Raw genomic sequence first — 17,564 nt, forward strand, 5'->3', positions numbered from 1 at the left:
ACCGTTTCTACTGAACACAAGGACTGTTTCCTTGGTTAGCTGATATCCTGTGCATACTCAGCGTTGTCTTCGAGAGAAAGGTATCGGAAGGAGAAGATAAGGACATTGTACTGACTAGTTAATGGACTAGGTTACTGGATGGATATATTGGATAATGACATATGGACTGAATGACAATGCTTAAACTCTAAATGAATTAAATAACAATTTAAAACTACAAACAGTGTTTTTGTCTCCAGTGTGTGTATACTCATGGGCCCAGCCTCTCTCTCATTTGGCTGCCTGGCTTGACTGCTGCTGTGCACTCTGCTTGGGGGTTTGTCCCCAAACACTAACAACATTATCACATAAATTTGTCCACTCTAAGGACAAAACACCCAGACATAAACAGAGCAATGTTGTATATGCAGTGCAATGCAGTGAGAAATGTGTAGGCCTGTAGACTGGGGAAACTAAACAACCACTTCAAAAATGCATGGCGCAACACAAGAGAACCAACTCATTAGGATAGGATTCAGCAGTCCATCTTCATCTGAAAGACGAGGGTCACATTCTGGACAGAGAAGACCAGTGGTTTGAAAGAGAAGTCAAAGACTCTATCTATATAAAAATCGAACAGCCCTCCCTCAACAAAGCTGGGAGGGATATGGCACTACTCATCTCCTGTTTACAACACAGTCCTTTCAGCAGTCCCAAGAAAGTTCCATACTCATTTGCACTTTGATTCAGGTCATCTGAGGATACAGATAAACCCTCAAGTGGCCTCAAGGACTCTCAGCATGGTAACAACCAGCCGACTGCAAAGAATATAAATCCTTCCATTCCCCACCCAGTTAGCTGGAACTGAAGAAGCTTCTTGGATGAGAAGTGAAACATTTTCAAAGGAAAAAGCTAGGAAAGTCCAGTTGCCTTTTGAGAGAGAGAAAAAAGAAAGGAAGATTGAGAGTCTCCATAGATATTCATTCACTTACATTCTGGCAAGTTTATTTCTAAACCAGTGAAGCAATTATATATTATTAAGATAGTAAAGGTATTCAAACAATGCAAGTTTGTTTAAACAATACATATATATATACATACATACATACATACATACATATACATATACACATACAGAGAGAAAGAGAGAGAAGCAGAAACAAATGAATAAATCAGCACTCACGATCCAAGTTTTGCATAAGGATTTTTCAGAAAATATGAAGCACTGGGCTTGGTGATGTATTTCGATGAGCGTCGCTGTGGGACTCCCAGCACATTCATCAAACTCGCTCCTATGTCACTATTTTGGAACTGGAGATAATTCTGGGAAATAATAGGTGACCAAAAACATTGTAACTATTTACTGGATGCTGATGGAGTACCGATTTATTTTAGATGTAAATGTCCATTTGTCATTTTGCAGAGACATTATTGCAACATAGAAGCCTGGCATGACATTGGCAGAGCTATTGCTGTAGTAGAGTGTTGGTTTCATTATATATAGAAGATATCAATGCAACACATGGCACTGGTTTCTTGAATTGTTTGCTAACGAGAAACGTTTTCCTGGAAGATTTTTTTTTAATCTTCTGTCAATTAAATACCAGCATAGTGGTCATTCAAGTTGTTAGTTATTGCTACAATATGTAGGCTGATATACAATGAGGGTAAAAAAACACCAGAAAGACTTGCTACCCGCCCTCCAATCCACCCCCTCTCACACACACAGCTAAACCATTCACTGACTTTTCACTAAACTTGTCTGGGCAGCAATGGGAAGCCACCGCTTTTGTACTGGAGCAACAAATCACAGGCAGAGTCTGCCTTCACAGTGGGTCAGGGCAGACTAAAGAACACATTACACGTCCATTCCTGGCCTCAAGAAATACCAAGTAGGTCATCCTTGCAGTGGTGGGATTCACTACATATTTTAAGAGTTGACACCCATTCTGTGGGCGTGTCTTGGTGGGCACTGGCATGTCTTGGTGGGCGTGTCTTGGTTTGGTGGGAATGGCTTGGTAGGCGTGGCAGGGGAAGGATACTATAAAATCCCCATTCCGTCCCCACTCCTGGGAGAAGATTACTGCAAAATCCCATTCCCTTCCCACCCTACTAACCTGCTTTCCAGCTCCCTTCTCCTGTGCAGGGCCACAAAAGAAGACCCAGATGATCAGCTGGGACACGGGAGGCAGAGAATAGAGAGGGACGGGGCCAATCAGAGATGGTATTTGCCAGTTCCCTGAACTACTCAAAATTTCTGCTACCAGAACTGGTCAGAACCTGCTGAATACCACCTCTACATCCTTGAGTAAAACACTGCTTGGAGTGTACTCCTACTAATGGAAGACAACATGGCTCTAATCTATGATCATTGGACCTCCTCAGATTCTCAGTTTCATTTTGCAGCCAACAGAATTGCTGGGAAAACAACTCAAAAACTGATGAGGATTACCCAAAGCTACCAATTCTCTCAGTGCTTCACTTTCTGCATGGCTCCTTTCTCTTTTCCCCATCATCAACTTTCATTTCTCTCCCTCTTCTGAACCCATCCAGCAAATCGTGCCCAATTATACTGCAATTTTAGAGTCAGATTCTATATATTATATTTCTACATACTATATTTATAAAAGAATAAAATTTACAACAAGATTAAAGCCCAGCCAGGCCGTTCTGCATATATGCCAATGCCACATGTACATGCAAATGTGGAAGGGGTTGGATCATCTTGCGACAACCACCACTGTGCCTATTTTGACCTCCCTTGCACATACCACTGAGCCAAGATATTATTGAAAGAATAACATTTAAAAGAATTAAAGAAACAAAAGATGTCCAATCCTGAGAATCTTCAGCAATTAATGTCTAAATTGCAATCATGTATCTTGTCATCCATATTTAGAGTTAGACCCAAAAGAAATTACCTTTGTCCAATGGGGAACTTTTAAATAAACTCCTCTTTCTGTATAACTGATATTCTTTTCAATTGATTTGGCCACATCAGAAGTTAATTTCCTGTGGTGTTGAGTTCTGGATTCTTTAAACCTATTGAAATAAGATTCAATAAGTAGAAATTTTCTGTACTGGAAGTTAAAAATGGGATAAGTATCGGGCTGGCTAAATTCACATTGCAGACAGCAAAAATATATGAATGAATTTTTTAAAAAATCAAATATTTTAGTTACAAAATAAAAGGTTTTCCTGTTTTTCAGAATTGAGACTGTGATTGCTCTTAAATAATTCTGAACCAAGTTTGTGTTTAATTTAAACGCTCATTCCCTTGTTGTCTCTGCAGTTCTTCACACTGGAGATTTTAATATTTTAATATGTTTTTTAAAAAACGACAGTTTTTTATTATAAAGTTTATACCAGCCCTTTATTTAAACCACTTGGAGTCACCATGAGTGAATTGCGTGGCCATATAAAGTTTCTTAGTAAAATTAAAAGAAATTGAAGCTGATATTATTGTCGTCTCTTGTAGCAAAATTGCTGACTGTGGAATCATTGGCATCAATATTAGTTAAATATAAATTTTAATGAAATGAAATGATATTATGTTTTATTAACATATTACTGACATTTTGTGTACTACTAATGTAGCGAATATTTGTAAGCTACCTAGAGACCATTTTGGACTGAGGTGGTGAATAAATTGCATAAATAAAGTAATATCTCAGCAATAACTATTTTCTGCTATGCACGTATAAGATGCCTTTAATACATCTTGTTTAAAGATAGAAAAATAAATACAACAATTTGAAATGAAACCATGAAAAAACTACATTATTTTCCATATTAAAGAATAATATAAATCTTGGAAGTAATTTAGGCCACTACTTACATTAGGCTAATTAATATACTCACATCGGAAAGTTTCTCTGTTCGCCTTCACACCGAATAAACAAAGGATTCTCGGGAATAAAGCAGCCACTGAAAAAACATTAATAGATTGATTGTATTTAATATGTTTCAACTTTTAGCATGCTCACAACTCCCCCTACATTATTTAGTGACTGCTTCATTTAGCAACCATTTGGTTACAACAAGCGATGACGAAGTAACTTTATAACCAAACCATGCATTTATGACCTTCCCAGATCTGTAAAGCAAGGGAAAGCTGAAGTATTTTTAGCATATTAGTAATACTCTACAAGTTAAAATTAAAGATAAATTCTAACAAGCAGCAATGAAATACACATTCCATACTGTCCACATTTTGAATCACAATTGTTGAATCAAGATTTTGAGGAAAAATGCACTTTTCCATGTAGAAAAAAACAGGAACAATCATCTGGAATTATTAACAAATACCTCACCTAGTCCCATAGTTTAATATCCAACTGGTTAACTGAAAAATGTTATTTGATGCGAATGCCATATCATCCACTCCACCAACAAAATAGTCATAGAACTTGTCCAATAAAAATGGGGACTTATTGGCATATATGGGGTAAAGCTGTGAAGAATAAGATGCAATTTAATTAGCAAGTTGGCTATTTCAACATTCAATCCCAACAAATTTCTTTTTTTAGAAAAATATACTTACTTTGGAAGCAGCGATGATCTCAGCATAGCTATGGAAGCAAGTATTTATAATTTACTATCATTATTGAACTTTTCAATGAAGAAAAAAAAAATGCTTCTTGAAGACCAAATTTTGTACATTGCCTTTAACAGTGCCAAAAAGACACAGTAGATATTCTGAAACTCATAAAATTCATGTATCATTTAAATGACGGCTACGAACATTTTTATTAGGAACATAATGAGCTAATTCCAATTAAAATGTTCCGAATGAAGTACAGGTCATTATGAGATAAAGTACAAGTTTCATACTCTTATTTTTCCTGCCCCCTTTCTTCTCCCTCTTTTCCTTCCTTTGTTCTGATTAGCCACAATTTAGTGTTATATCTATACACCGAAAAAACATAGTACACATTAATTGTAGTTTATTGAAGCTAGTGCATTATAAATGTTTACTATGAAAGCAATGATCAGCGACAGACCTAGAAAATGTTGAAATACTTCTTCATTATCCTGATACTGATTTCAAAGTTACACTGTGTACTTTTCTTAAAATGAATGAAGGTATTTATATGAACATAATCTGCCCTATTTAACAGGATCAATACAGCTGGCAACTTTAAATAAATATACTATAAGGTGGCTATCACATACAATATATATGTATATTGTTTGCTTTTGACTCCAGCCAATAATCACAATTGTCTGGTTATGACATTATTTTAAAGAATAACCAGCAAAAATATTGAAACAATAAAAGCAATAAAATACCTTAATTAATAGCCTAGGAAAGAAATAATGAAAAGATACAATAGCCATTATCCAAAGATAATGTATGTTCTTAAAATGAAACAAATAATCAAACTATAAGATGAAGGGATTAGAGTTGACGTGCCTATTGAAATAGATCGATATCCTTCACTAGGAAAGATATTTCTCTTCTGCTTCTAGCCACTTTATATGTATATATTTTATTTCACTACCAGTAATCCCCAACTTATGACCCATTCATTTAATGAAAATATAATGACGCTGAACAGTCCTCAAAGTTATGACTGTTGGTCCGCTCTCATGGTCACATGATCACAATTTGGGTGCTTGCCAACCAGCTCGTGTGATTGTGATTTGTAACCATCTGGCTTCCCACAAGCAAAGGCAATGGGGGAATGTTGGATTTGACTGATTGCCTGATTGATTTAATAACTGCTTGATTCGTTTAACAATTGCAGTAAAAATGGTTATAAAACAGAGTCTGGTCATGGGATGACTTCCTTAATGACCACATAGTTAGCAACCAAAATTCCAGCCCCAATTGTGGTTATTAAAATTTAACACTCTCATACATCCTTTATAACCTTATTTAAGCTCTTAGATGTATTTTATCAGATAAAATTACCAAACTATTTATCATCGTACTAGTCCATCTACCTTATTGGAGACCTGCTCCCTAAATATAAAAATATCCCCTCAATAAGATTTCCCCTTTTTACACCTAATTTTATCCAACTTTCACCACATACCAGCGTTTCTTCAACCTTTGCTTGACAACCCTTCACTAATTAACAAACTCTCCTCACTTGTTTTAAAACATGTTATCTTTTACTCTGACTTACAGATCAAGTAGTTGCAAATATGTGCAGTCAACAATAGTGTTTTCGGTTATCACTTCCTTTCCATAATAATCCTCATAGATTGACAGTAAATCTTTAACAGGTACATACCTAAAAGTATTAATATCAGAATTTTGATTGAAGCCAACAAGATGCACTGACATAATAAATTATCCAGATAAGTATTAGAAATATTATAGAAATCGAATACCAATCAAACAATAAATCAGCAATATGTAACTGGTAGCATGATGCAGCTTAGCTATACTGTAGTGCCCAGGTTTTGTATTCCAAGAATCTTAAGTTAAATTTTTGATTTAATTCTCCAGGACTAGGAATTTAAGCTCCTGGAGGAAAGGCTGAATAGAAATCTAACAAACAAACATAGATGAAAAAGAATTAATATAGACAATACTCTGCTCTATAATACAATATTTAGAGTTACAGTAAACAAAAAACTTAAACTGCACATCACAATGCCCAATTTATTGACTTTATTTTCTTGGGTGTAAATATAGTTGGTATAATCTTAGACTGTCCAAATTCTTCCCCTGCTCTCCATTTTTTTAAAAAATAGAAACATTCAACAACCTATGATTACAGCTTCAAAGATTAATAAAAGTAAAACTGAACTGAAATAAGCAATTGGCAAATAGTGTAAGATTTCTCAGAAATATAGATTTTATATGTTCTGTGAACCTGACAATGGTTAATAACCTAGTTGCCACAATTTGTACCAATTGCATTTGTATAAAGGTAACCCTAGACAAAGTGCATTAAAGTAATCAGAGCAGAATGTAATCAAGGTATGGATTCCATTACCAGAAATGAGGGTTGTATTAAGTGAACCATGAATACTAGATGCTAATATGATGCATTTAGCATTATGTAAGGCTGTAGGCTATCCTCTACTACACTGAACAAGTAACCTTTGATCTCCTTAATCCAATACAACATTAGACTCTAATTCACAATGGTTCTTGGGCACCTGACTAGCTGAGAAGAAAAAAATAACAGACTTCAGCAACTGTTTCTCTCTCATTTTCCCTCTGCAATTTATAACACTATATGAGTGCATGTATGTCTATATGCATCAAATATCAACAGGCACATTTGTGGGCTCTTACCAGCTTGCTTTCAAATAATCAAAATCAAGTTCATATTGGCTTAACACATCTCCCCCTAAAATTAGAATGAAAGGAGTGTATGACATTGATTTATTAAACAATAACAAAAGATGTATCTTTGACTTGAAACTTTATGAATATAATCCCTTATATCATATGATTTAACCTAACACAATTTTAACAGGAAAACCATTCATGTCTGAATAGAGCTCAAATAGGTATGACATATTGCGAGCATTGCAGTAATATTGGCTAAGTCACATGGGTTTTTCGTATGGCAGTTCTTCTATGTGGGTTGGGGTTTTTTCTCTCCTTTATAGATAGCAACACATATTTTATAGCCATAATGGGACAGTATCAGAGGTGGTATTCAGCAGGTTCTGACCAGTTCTGGAGAACCGGTAGTGGAAATTTTGAGTAGTTTGGAGAATCGGCAAATACCACCTCTGACTGGAGATTTTACAATAACCTTCCCCTGCCACACCAATCAAGCCACACCCACAGAACTGGTAGTAAAAAAAATTGAATCCCACCACTGGATAGTATCAAAGGAATTGGAATGCCAGTGATAGTCTTTGAAATGTCAGCCCTTGTGCAACAAGGATCAAATGGCTTATGAAACTCAAATTTCAGAAAACCTTGTGATACATCATGGAAATCTACAATTTTAGAAAATCACACTGGTTATATACAGACCAGAGGTGGTACTCAGCAGGTTCTGACTCAGCAGTTCTGGAGAACCGGTAGCAGAAATTTGGAGTAGTTTGGAGAACTGGCATATACCACCTCTGACTAGAGATTTTACAGTATCCTTCCCTGCCACACCCACCAAACCATGCCCACAGAACCAGTAGTAAAACAAATTGAATCCTACCACTGATACAGACCTGTGAATAATGTAAAGTTCCATCTTAATGCAAAGTGGAATCTATAATTTATAGCTCCATTAAACTATATCTAATAGAAATATATCAGAAATGGAAAACAGCAGCTGATATATATTGAATATCAAATTGTTCTAGGGACAGGGAAACCAAAATGGAGAACGTGGTATATGTGTATCATAATATGGTATATGTGTATCATAATAACCCTCACATACACATAAACTTTTCAAACAAAATTATAAAATGCCATCTCCAGAGTCTAATAACCTTGAGACATTCAAAGGAAATTTGGGGAGAGTTTTCTAGGATTTATAAGTACATAAATTACCAAAATCACCAGTAGAATGAGCTTGTGAATATGAGCCATGAAAATCAATCTAAATAAAAAAGGAACAATATTATTTATAATTCACTATCTTTTTAACAACTAAAGAAATGTTAAGTGCTTTTTAAAAAATTCTTCTTTTTTAAAACTAATTCAGTTTGTAGAGATAAGAGTCCCTTGTGGCTTTTTCCCTGCCTGTGTATATAGGAATTCCCCACCAACTTGTTTGTTTTGTCAGTTGATTGCAAAAATCCCTTCTTTTTCTTGTCTCTCTTCTACCTAGTATTTTCAGAACTATTCTAGTGCTTTAATTCAGCCCCGACATATAAACAGCTTTGCAGTTAGAGGCTTTTGTCCATAAAAAGCTAAAATAGAAACCCAATAGGCAAATATTTTTGCTATAAGCTATATAAATGTTTTAAAAGAGCAACATATGGATATTCAAAGATGTGGTTGAAACATTAGTCATTAAAATATATATAGTTTTTTTGTTATGGTTTATTAAAGCATTGCAGACTGCCTGCATCTGGTTTATTTTTTAATATTCTACTGGCATTTACTTGAATGAAGCAAAATAATAAACACAGTTGTAAAATAAGCACGTGGAAAAACCCTATGCCTGGAAACTGAACACTACTTACAGCTGCCATGGCCCGTAGAAATCCTTGTTCAATCCCCAAGCTGTGCCAGCTTACATCTGCCACCATGTGTGAGGCAATCCCAAAGAGAAAAGCCACCAGCTTCTCTGTAGCCTATGTACCATTATTTTTTTTAAAAAAAACTCCATAGTAACATCATTAAAACCAAGTGGACAAAAGACAGACAACATGACAACTGTGAGCCAATCTATTTGGTGATGAAAATTGATTGCAATTTCACAAATATAAATATGAATTAGGTAATTTTAGTTTTAGAATAGATTAGATTAGATTAGATTAGAGTAGAGTAGAGTAGAGTAGAGTAGAGTAGAGTAGAGTAGAGTAGAGTAGAGTAGAGTAGAGTAGAATAGAATACCTTTATTGTCATTGCATTCTATAAATACAATGAAATTTGAAAGCTGCTCCAGCGCAGTGTCCCAAACACATCACAATCACACTACAGAGTATTTAAAAATTAAAATAATTATTAAAAACCTAATTTAAAACCTATCTAAAACATATAGTTAGATAGTTTAAAAATGCCACTACGTACAGAGGGCTAAATCACATATGCATTGTTTGATTCAAGACAATTATTGCCTTGGAAAAGAAACGGATTCTCAGTCTATTAGTCCTCTATTTAGTAGTTGAAATGGTCAGACTTCATATAAAAGATAGGCTCTAAAAGCAAACATGAATGAGATGGGAAAAGGTTGCAAACACGAGTCTATAGACCTATTTGATTTAGAAGGTTTCTTCCACCACCAAATTAGAAATGAATAGACCACTGTAGAAATTGCACTAACAGTAATCATATGCCCTTTCTTATACGTAGCCCTTTATTTCAAAAAGCTGCCCCTTAGACCTATTTTTCAAAAACCCACTTTTGTCCTTTATTTCGTCCTTTTAACTTTTACTGTACAAATGCTACCACTTAGCGCACAGCCTTCCCCATTGTGAAAAATATGGAAATGGAACTATCTTTTTAAAATAAATTTACATATGCTGTTTGATTTCAGACATTTTTTATTATCTAGATATTTTTGTAAGGCTTTTATTTTTTGTTTTTGCTCTTGAATTTGCATTTGTAAAAAGTTCTAAATACTGTATAAACAATAGTTTATCCTTATGAACCTCTTTTAGATTTCTCTCCTTTTCCGGTTTGTCTTTTATTTTTTCCAGAAACATATGATCACTGTAATTAAAGCATATCTTACTAGTTGAGAATCAGCAGAAGAATAAAGGATAATTCCAAAAGACTATTCGTTTACCTTACCTGAATGATCCTTGGGTAGTTATTATTGACTGCTACATTTTCAATTATATATATTTTTATAGTATTTCCACCACAAGTCAGATGGAATGAGAACCTAAAGCTCTGTTTTTAGCTAATTAATACAGCTGCCTAATTGATCATCAAAATAATTGTCAATATTTTTTCTTACCTTCTATTTTTAGGTGTAAAGATGAAAGAGAAATGTACAGTTTTTGAAAAGAGTATTCAGGGCTTCACAGGGAACAACAGATGGAAACCATTATTACCTCTTCCCACGGCTGAGGATAATTCTTTCTGATGTAATGGATACTTGTGTTGAGAAAAGGTGACCAGTGAGTGTCTTCAGAAACATAATGGTATATCCCTGACAATTCAGAAAACAAGGCTTATTAAAAAAAACAACCCCTCATATTTATTCTACATCTTGCATTTTATTCATACAGAATGTAACATTCAGTAACATTTTAATGGTAAAGTACTACATGAAAATATTTTAATGTATACAGCAAAACATTTAATAAAATCCCAATAATGTGAATAATAAAAACGTCCAAGATCCCATGCCAAGATCAAAAACATTCCCAGAAGAATGCAGTGAGAAGCAAGTTCTGCACTGTGTTGTTATATCCTCAAAATCACCAGAAGCCAGCTTTGATTTAAAATAGACTTTACTTTATCTGTTCACTGAGTGTCCCCTGATTTTAATACGATACACACTAATAAAAGTTTCAAATAACTGCAGCATATTGTTAGATCTGAAGATGGGCTAGATAGTCCTAGAGAAGATCAACCCTGACTGCTCTTTAGAAGGCCAGATCCTGAAGATGAAACTCAAATACTTTGGCCACCTAATTAGAAGGAAGGACTCACTGGAGAAGAGACTAATGACGGGAACGATTGAGGGCAATAGAAGAAAGGACAACAGAGAATGAGGTGGCCAGATGGAGTCACTGATGCAGTAGGTATGAGCTTAAATGGACTCCAGAAGATGGTAGAAAACAGGAAGGCCTGGAGGAATGTTGTCCATGAGGTCGCAATGGGTCGTACGTGACTTTGCAACTAACAAAAACACCCATATACTGTAAGCCAAAATCATAAAGTAAAACCACAGTTAGTCAAGAAGAGAAATGCCTCATTAGGATCTAAAGAAGAGACGTTCTCCTACATGATTGTAATGCATCAAGAACTTAATTCACACCTATTGATGTATTCCAGACAACTTCATTCATAAATGGACTGGCCTATTTTTGCAATAATGTGATCATATTAAAAAAATTAACATTTGACCTAGGATGTCCTACCGTTTTGGCAGATGCCAGAATAAAAAGCATCAGGATATAGACTTCCTGCTTGAAACGCATCTTGGTGAGCTAGTATTAACTGCACAAAGAAACAAATATATAAACATTCAAATGATATTATTCTAATGGTTAAATTTTTTATGTTTATTTAACCAAATCAAAATCATTCCGCTGAAAGATTAGAGAAAGCAAGAGAAATAAGTCACTCCACATGATTTGTCTTTAGTATCAAACTATTAGAAAGTTGTTCTAAATAGGGATCTGCCTTGGCTAATACACATTAACAGTAGTTTCTGCAATAAGGTAACTTATTCAACTTAAATCCAAATGTGCACCTTTTTCAGTATGATGCCCTTCAACATGTTACAGAAAATTCTGAGAGCTGTCCTCAAAATACCATCCAGATTGGGAAGTCTGTTCCTTAACTATCCCTCCTCATATTATTCAACAACAATATACTCTGCAGATATTTGTCCTACATTTCCAAGCATGAAGTCAGAAGCTTATTGGAATCTATCAACTTTTAGGAAACTATTATGCTGGTCAGTGAAAGAGCTTCCTACATATCTTACTAGCCTACATATGCAGTGAAGTAGCTGAAAAAGTAAAACATTGTACACATTAGTATTTAAATTATTATTTATTTTTCTTCCCACCCAGTGGTGGGATTCAAAAATTTTTACTACCGGTTCTGTGGCCGTGGCTTGGTGGGCGTGGTGTGACTTGGTGGGTGTGGCTTGGTGGGTCAGGGGAAGGATAATGCAAAATCTCCATTCCCACCCCACTAACTTGCTTTCCATCTCCGTTCTCCTGTGCAGGGCAACAAAAGAAGACCCAGCCAATCAGCTCGGACTCAGGAGGCAGAGAATATATGGGGGTGGGACCAGTCAGAGGTGATATTCCAAACTACTCAAAATTTCCGCTACCGGTTCTCTAGAACTGGTCAGAATCTGTTGAATACCACCTCTGCTCGCACCCAACAAAGTGACTACTGTTAAAAACACAATTAAAATCTATCCTATATTTATGCATGTAGTGTTTTCCTGGCTGATACAAGCCAACAGGGTTGACCTGCATCAGTTCTTTCAATTGAATAGTACCAACCTTTGGGACCGAAATTCACCCTGAAATCTGAGTGGCTCTAACTCTGATAACATTCTCTAGAGTCTAGACTGGCTTGAAAACCTGGTTCTTCTTCCAGAATTCTTCTTGGATTAGGGTGGCTAGAATCTCTTTTGAGTTCCATCTTGGCTACTTTCAGTATCTTGTTCTTCATCTGCTTTTCTTACTGGTTTTTCCTAGTTGTTTTTTTTAAAATTGTATTCTATTTTCTTTGTTATACAGGTAGTCCTCGATTTACAACCATTCATTTAGTGACCATTCCAAGTTACAACAGCACTGAAAAAAAAAGAGTTATGACCATTTTTCACACTTATGACTGTTTTGGCATCCCCCATGGTCATGTGAGGAAAATTCATACACTTGGCAACTGATTCACATTTGTGATGGTTGCAGTGTTCTGGGGTCATGGGATCACCTTCAGACAAGCACAGTCAATGGGGAAGGCAGATTCACTTAACAACTGTATTACCACCTTAACCACTGCAGTGATTCACTTAATAACTATGGCAAGTAAGATGAGGCAAAATGCACTTAACAACTCTCACTTAGCAACAGAAATGTTGAGCTCAATTGTTGGCCATAACTTAAGGACTACCTGTATTGTGCACCACCAGTAGTCATTTGAAGTTGAGCGGAAATTTAATTTAATTTAATTCTATAGCCCTATCTATAGGCTGGGCATTACAGTACTGATACATGTTACAATAATAAACCCCCTACCTTACGATAGTCAACTTGTCCAACTTGCTGGCTGAAAAATTCCATCCCTCTATGAGCTGGAAAACAATAAGATCACAATACATTTAGTGATGTGCATTTGTAATAAGATCGAGAATCAGGCATAGCTTTTCAGCCACTAAATATCCACATTTTATATAGGTACTCACAGCAGTGGGATTCAAACATTGTTACTACTGGCTCTGTGGGCATGGCTTGGTGGCATGGCAAAGGAAGGATACTGTAAAATCTCCATTCCCTCCCCACTCCTGGGGGAAGTTTACTGTAAAATCTCCATTCCCTCACCATCCCACTAACCTGCTTTCCAGCTCTGTTCTCCTGTGCAGGGCAACAGAAGAAGACCCAGCCAATCAGCTGGGACTCAGGAGGCAGAGAATAGATGGGGGCGGGGCCAGTCAGAGGTGGCATTTGCTGGTTCTCCGAACTACTCAAAATTTCCGCTACCGGTTCTCCAGAACTGGTCAGAACCTGCTGAATACCACCTCTGGGTACTCACACATACTTTCCAAAATGCTGTGCCTTTCCCCACAGTTCAGTTATCTCTCTATCCTTCAGCCAATACACATTATGTTTTTATTTTAATGACCATGTAATCCTTTACATCAGGGTGGAGTTGGGATGATTGAATGGAGCACAAGTGTTTACTGGCTGGATGCCCTTCCTGATACCTGTGCAGAGCTCACAGCAAAAAAGTACTCATTGCGCCCAGAGAGAAATATCTGCCTGTATCTAGGATTGAACTCACAGCCTCCTGATTGTAAAGCGAGAAAATCTAGGCCACCATGCCACCCTCAGCCAACAAAAAATAAACCAGCACAAATGTTCTGTCCTCATTACAGATCTCTAACTGGCTTCCTGGTCCTCTGTTCTGGCTTACTGCCAAATGGTTGTATCTTGATTTCATGTGTGCAAGTCAGGTTAATGACAACATTTACTATTTTCTCTGATTTTGCTGCTTTTTCCTGAATTACACCAACCAGCAGGATTCTCTCTGCCAATCATGAATACAATTAGCTGTCAAAAACTCTCGAGGTGGATAATCCAAGGCAATGGTCTCTAAAAATAGGAAAGGCTCTCCTGTTTAACTAGGAAACCCAGATGATCATCCACTGGACAGGCCTGTTTTGATACTATGTTTAGGCTAAGACTAAACAGGCCCCTCTCAATTCATGGATGAACTGCTTTCAAGCGGGCCTCTTTTGACAGCGAGTTTAATTCTAAACTTAGGTCTCCAAATAACACTTCCCAGCATCTCATCAAAATATCTGGGTAAGGAAAAACCCCACCACACACAAACATATTAGCTGACCAATGGCCTTGTTTTGACGATGGATATCCAAAGAATGGTGTCAAAAATAGCCAACAAGGCAATTGATCATTATAGCAACCTAGAAAAGCAGAAATGCTTTTGCTTCTCGAATGCTTTTTAAATATGTAGTCAAAACAAACCACTGAACTACAGACTACGTATGGTACATGGTTTGATTTTCAGATCTCGATACTATGTGATTTTCTCCAATTCTTGTCTTCTGTTCTACTATTATTACTGCTACTACTTATCTACTTTTGCCAACAGCTTACCTATTTCAATGTGTGTTGACAGACCACATGGCATAATTCTTTCACAAAAATTGCAAAGTACAGTCAGCATCAGCCAAATCCTGAAAGTTTCCATGCCACTGATAATGTTGTATATGCACAGTTTTGAAGATGGGTTCAATAGGACTGCAACCTTTGAAATATGAAATAGAGTACATTTCTGAATCAAATAGGACAATGATGCAAAGGCCCCATGCTTGAAGTTCAGTTCCATATTTCTATCAACTAGCTAATAGATTATTTTATTTTAAAGACAAGAATTAGACCAAAAGAAACCTAAAATCCTTTACTCATTGGTAATGTCAAATCGTGCCTAAAATTGAAAAGGTGAATATTGTTAAAGTGAGCGCTTAGAAAAATCCCTCTTCTAATTGTTGATTATATAGCCAATCAAGAGTTATCTTTAAATGGATAGCTCCTGTGCTTCAACTAAAAGTCATTGCTTAATGGAGTTTCTGTCATATAAAATAAAGAAGCCAGAGACAAATATAACAGTTTACAAATACAAGATCTTATCTACCTTAAAATTAGGAGTTCTGTGTTTACATAATAAAATGTTCATCTGGGAGCCTCCCTTGCCAAATACTGTAGCTGTACCCCCCAAAAATATCACCAAACAATATCCATCATTTTGAAAAGCAATATATATATATATATATATATATATATATATATAGATAGATAGATAGATATAGATAGATATATATATATATATATACACACACACACACACACACACACATACACACACACACACACACACACACACATATATATATATGGTATTCAGCTTTGTTCGGGTATTTCCCCACGTCATAGTAGTTGTGCTTTTAAAGTTGTAGCAACGTTTCGGCAGAATCTCATCTGCCATCATCAGACTTCTGTATTGTGTTCGTCTGTGAGTCAGACTTTCACAGCTGTTTCAGTTTTAAATTTATAAATACACACACACACACACATATATCTTGATTCATGGGTTTATAAAGGAATAACAATTAAGAGCTGCTATTGAAATTTTGAAATAAATGCAGTAATTCATATTAAACAACAATCCTTTCAAAGTGCTAGAAAAGTCTGGAAAATACTGGAGGGAATCCCAGCCAAGAAGTCCCTCACTCGGCCCTACCTCCACCCCTACTCCTTGGCTTTTCTCTGCTACGTGTGGGATGGATTTTGGACCCACAATACTATATACTTTTTATCAGCAGATGCCCCTGCCCATTTAAAATATGTCTACAACCTTCATCATGTCATACCAGAATAATTGGTAACATAATGCACAAGCACAATAATTTATTTTAAAAAACAAATAATGGTACAAGAAGTATTCAGTAGGCATGATTAAAAGCAGCAATTAAATTTTCAGCGACAAGTACAATGCTAAAGCCAGAGTGAGGTTATATATGCCTGGATACAGATTAATTTTATCTGGAGACTGAAAAGATTATAAAGTAAGCATTACTTGCTGAATCTTTTGAGGAAGAAAATGTTCCCAAACTGAGCTTCTCCCAGAGTGAAGTTCTTTTCTTTAAAACAGCACTTCCCACATAGGAGGGATTTGGAACAGTGCCATTTTGGAAGTGCTTAAATCATGGCTTGGCATGACAAGTTGGTTCCAAAGTTGTTCCCAAGAGCTAGAAGTGAAAGAAATAGTACCCTAAACGAAGTGAAAAAGCAAAATAAGGCAACAGTGCAATTCTTCTCATTGGAATTTTTTTAATGTCTGAATGAATTGTACTGTACTGTACTGTACTGTAGGGTCAACTCAACATCCTGCACAGACTTTCTAAGTCATCATTGTGGCAATGATGAGAGCATGGATGACTGTAGCCAGATAATTTTTGTTGCAAAATAACCATGACCAATATTATCCATGCCACTAAGACCATTTGAAGTTTTGGTTTATTGGCCCTTATCCAGATCATTACAAATCTAGATACCACTTCTGAATCTGCAGGGTAGTCTGTGCTGACCCAGAGAAATAGTGTTAAATACCTTGAGACCAAATGATTGGTACGATAATTCCAAATTCTTGAAATGTCCTCATTCAGAAACTTTGTTATAAATGTTAGAGTATAAGAGATATAATGGACCCCTGTCATATTGTTTCTTCCTCCCTGACCACTTAAGCTAACGTGGAGAATGGAAGTACAACTGCTTCACACACTCATCACTCCTCTTTGTAGATTCATATAGCTATGTACCCAAGGTTAAGTCATCTTTTGCCCAATGCACTGAATGATAAACTGAATTTGCACACCAGTGTCTTTTAGATGGAGAGAACTCAGCAGAGAGAAGTCCAGTCCCGTCCTCATTGCAGTCATGGTCCAACCCCATGATCCAATGTGGCAAATGAGTGGTCAGAAGGAAACGCTGGATTCAATTCTCCAATGGCAACAGAAAATGGCAATTTATAACGATGAATCATTTAAACATTCTGG

The 17,564-nt window shown here is 36.1% G+C and overlaps 1 protein-coding gene across 4 annotated transcripts in view; it reads right to left on the reverse strand.

The window, feature by feature from the left end:
• Positions 1–17,564, reverse strand: part of GPLD1 (glycosylphosphatidylinositol specific phospholipase D1) — a 35,202-nt gene that overhangs the window by 14,746 nt on the left and 2,892 nt on the right. The window contains exons 2-15 of one of the 4 annotated variants that reach the window (XM_026699514.2): positions 16,586–16,757; positions 15,106–15,256; positions 13,507–13,562; positions 11,665–11,743; positions 10,630–10,727; positions 9,091–9,201; positions 8,453–8,501; positions 7,238–7,292; positions 6,114–6,221; positions 4,523–4,550; positions 4,293–4,432; positions 3,841–3,906; positions 2,901–3,021; positions 1,163–1,302 (exon numbers count right to left, since the gene is read on the reverse strand). In XM_026699514.2, coding sequence (XP_026555299.2) covers positions 1,163–1,302; positions 2,901–3,021; positions 3,841–3,906; positions 4,293–4,432; positions 4,523–4,550; positions 6,114–6,221; positions 7,238–7,292; positions 8,453–8,501; positions 9,091–9,201; positions 10,630–10,727; positions 11,665–11,743; positions 13,507–13,562; positions 15,106–15,199 — 1,145 coding nt within the window. In that variant the 5' untranslated portion in view covers positions 15,200–15,256; positions 16,586–16,757. Of the gene's footprint in view, positions 1–1,162; positions 1,303–2,900; positions 3,022–3,840; positions 3,907–4,292; positions 4,433–4,522; positions 4,551–6,113; positions 6,222–7,237; positions 7,293–8,452; positions 8,502–9,090; positions 9,202–10,629; positions 10,728–11,664; positions 11,744–13,506; positions 13,563–15,105; positions 15,257–16,585; positions 16,781–17,564 lie in introns of all 4 variants that reach the window. The other 3 variants (XM_087930965.1, XM_087930966.1, XM_026699515.2) reach the window with 3 other exon arrangements.

The sequence above is a fragment of the Pseudonaja textilis genome, chromosome 3 (genome assembly GCF_049901715.1).
Source record: "Pseudonaja textilis isolate UNSWEBS1 chromosome 3, rPseTex1.2, whole genome shotgun sequence".
Taxonomy (NCBI): domain Eukaryota; kingdom Metazoa; phylum Chordata; class Lepidosauria; order Squamata; family Elapidae; genus Pseudonaja; species Pseudonaja textilis.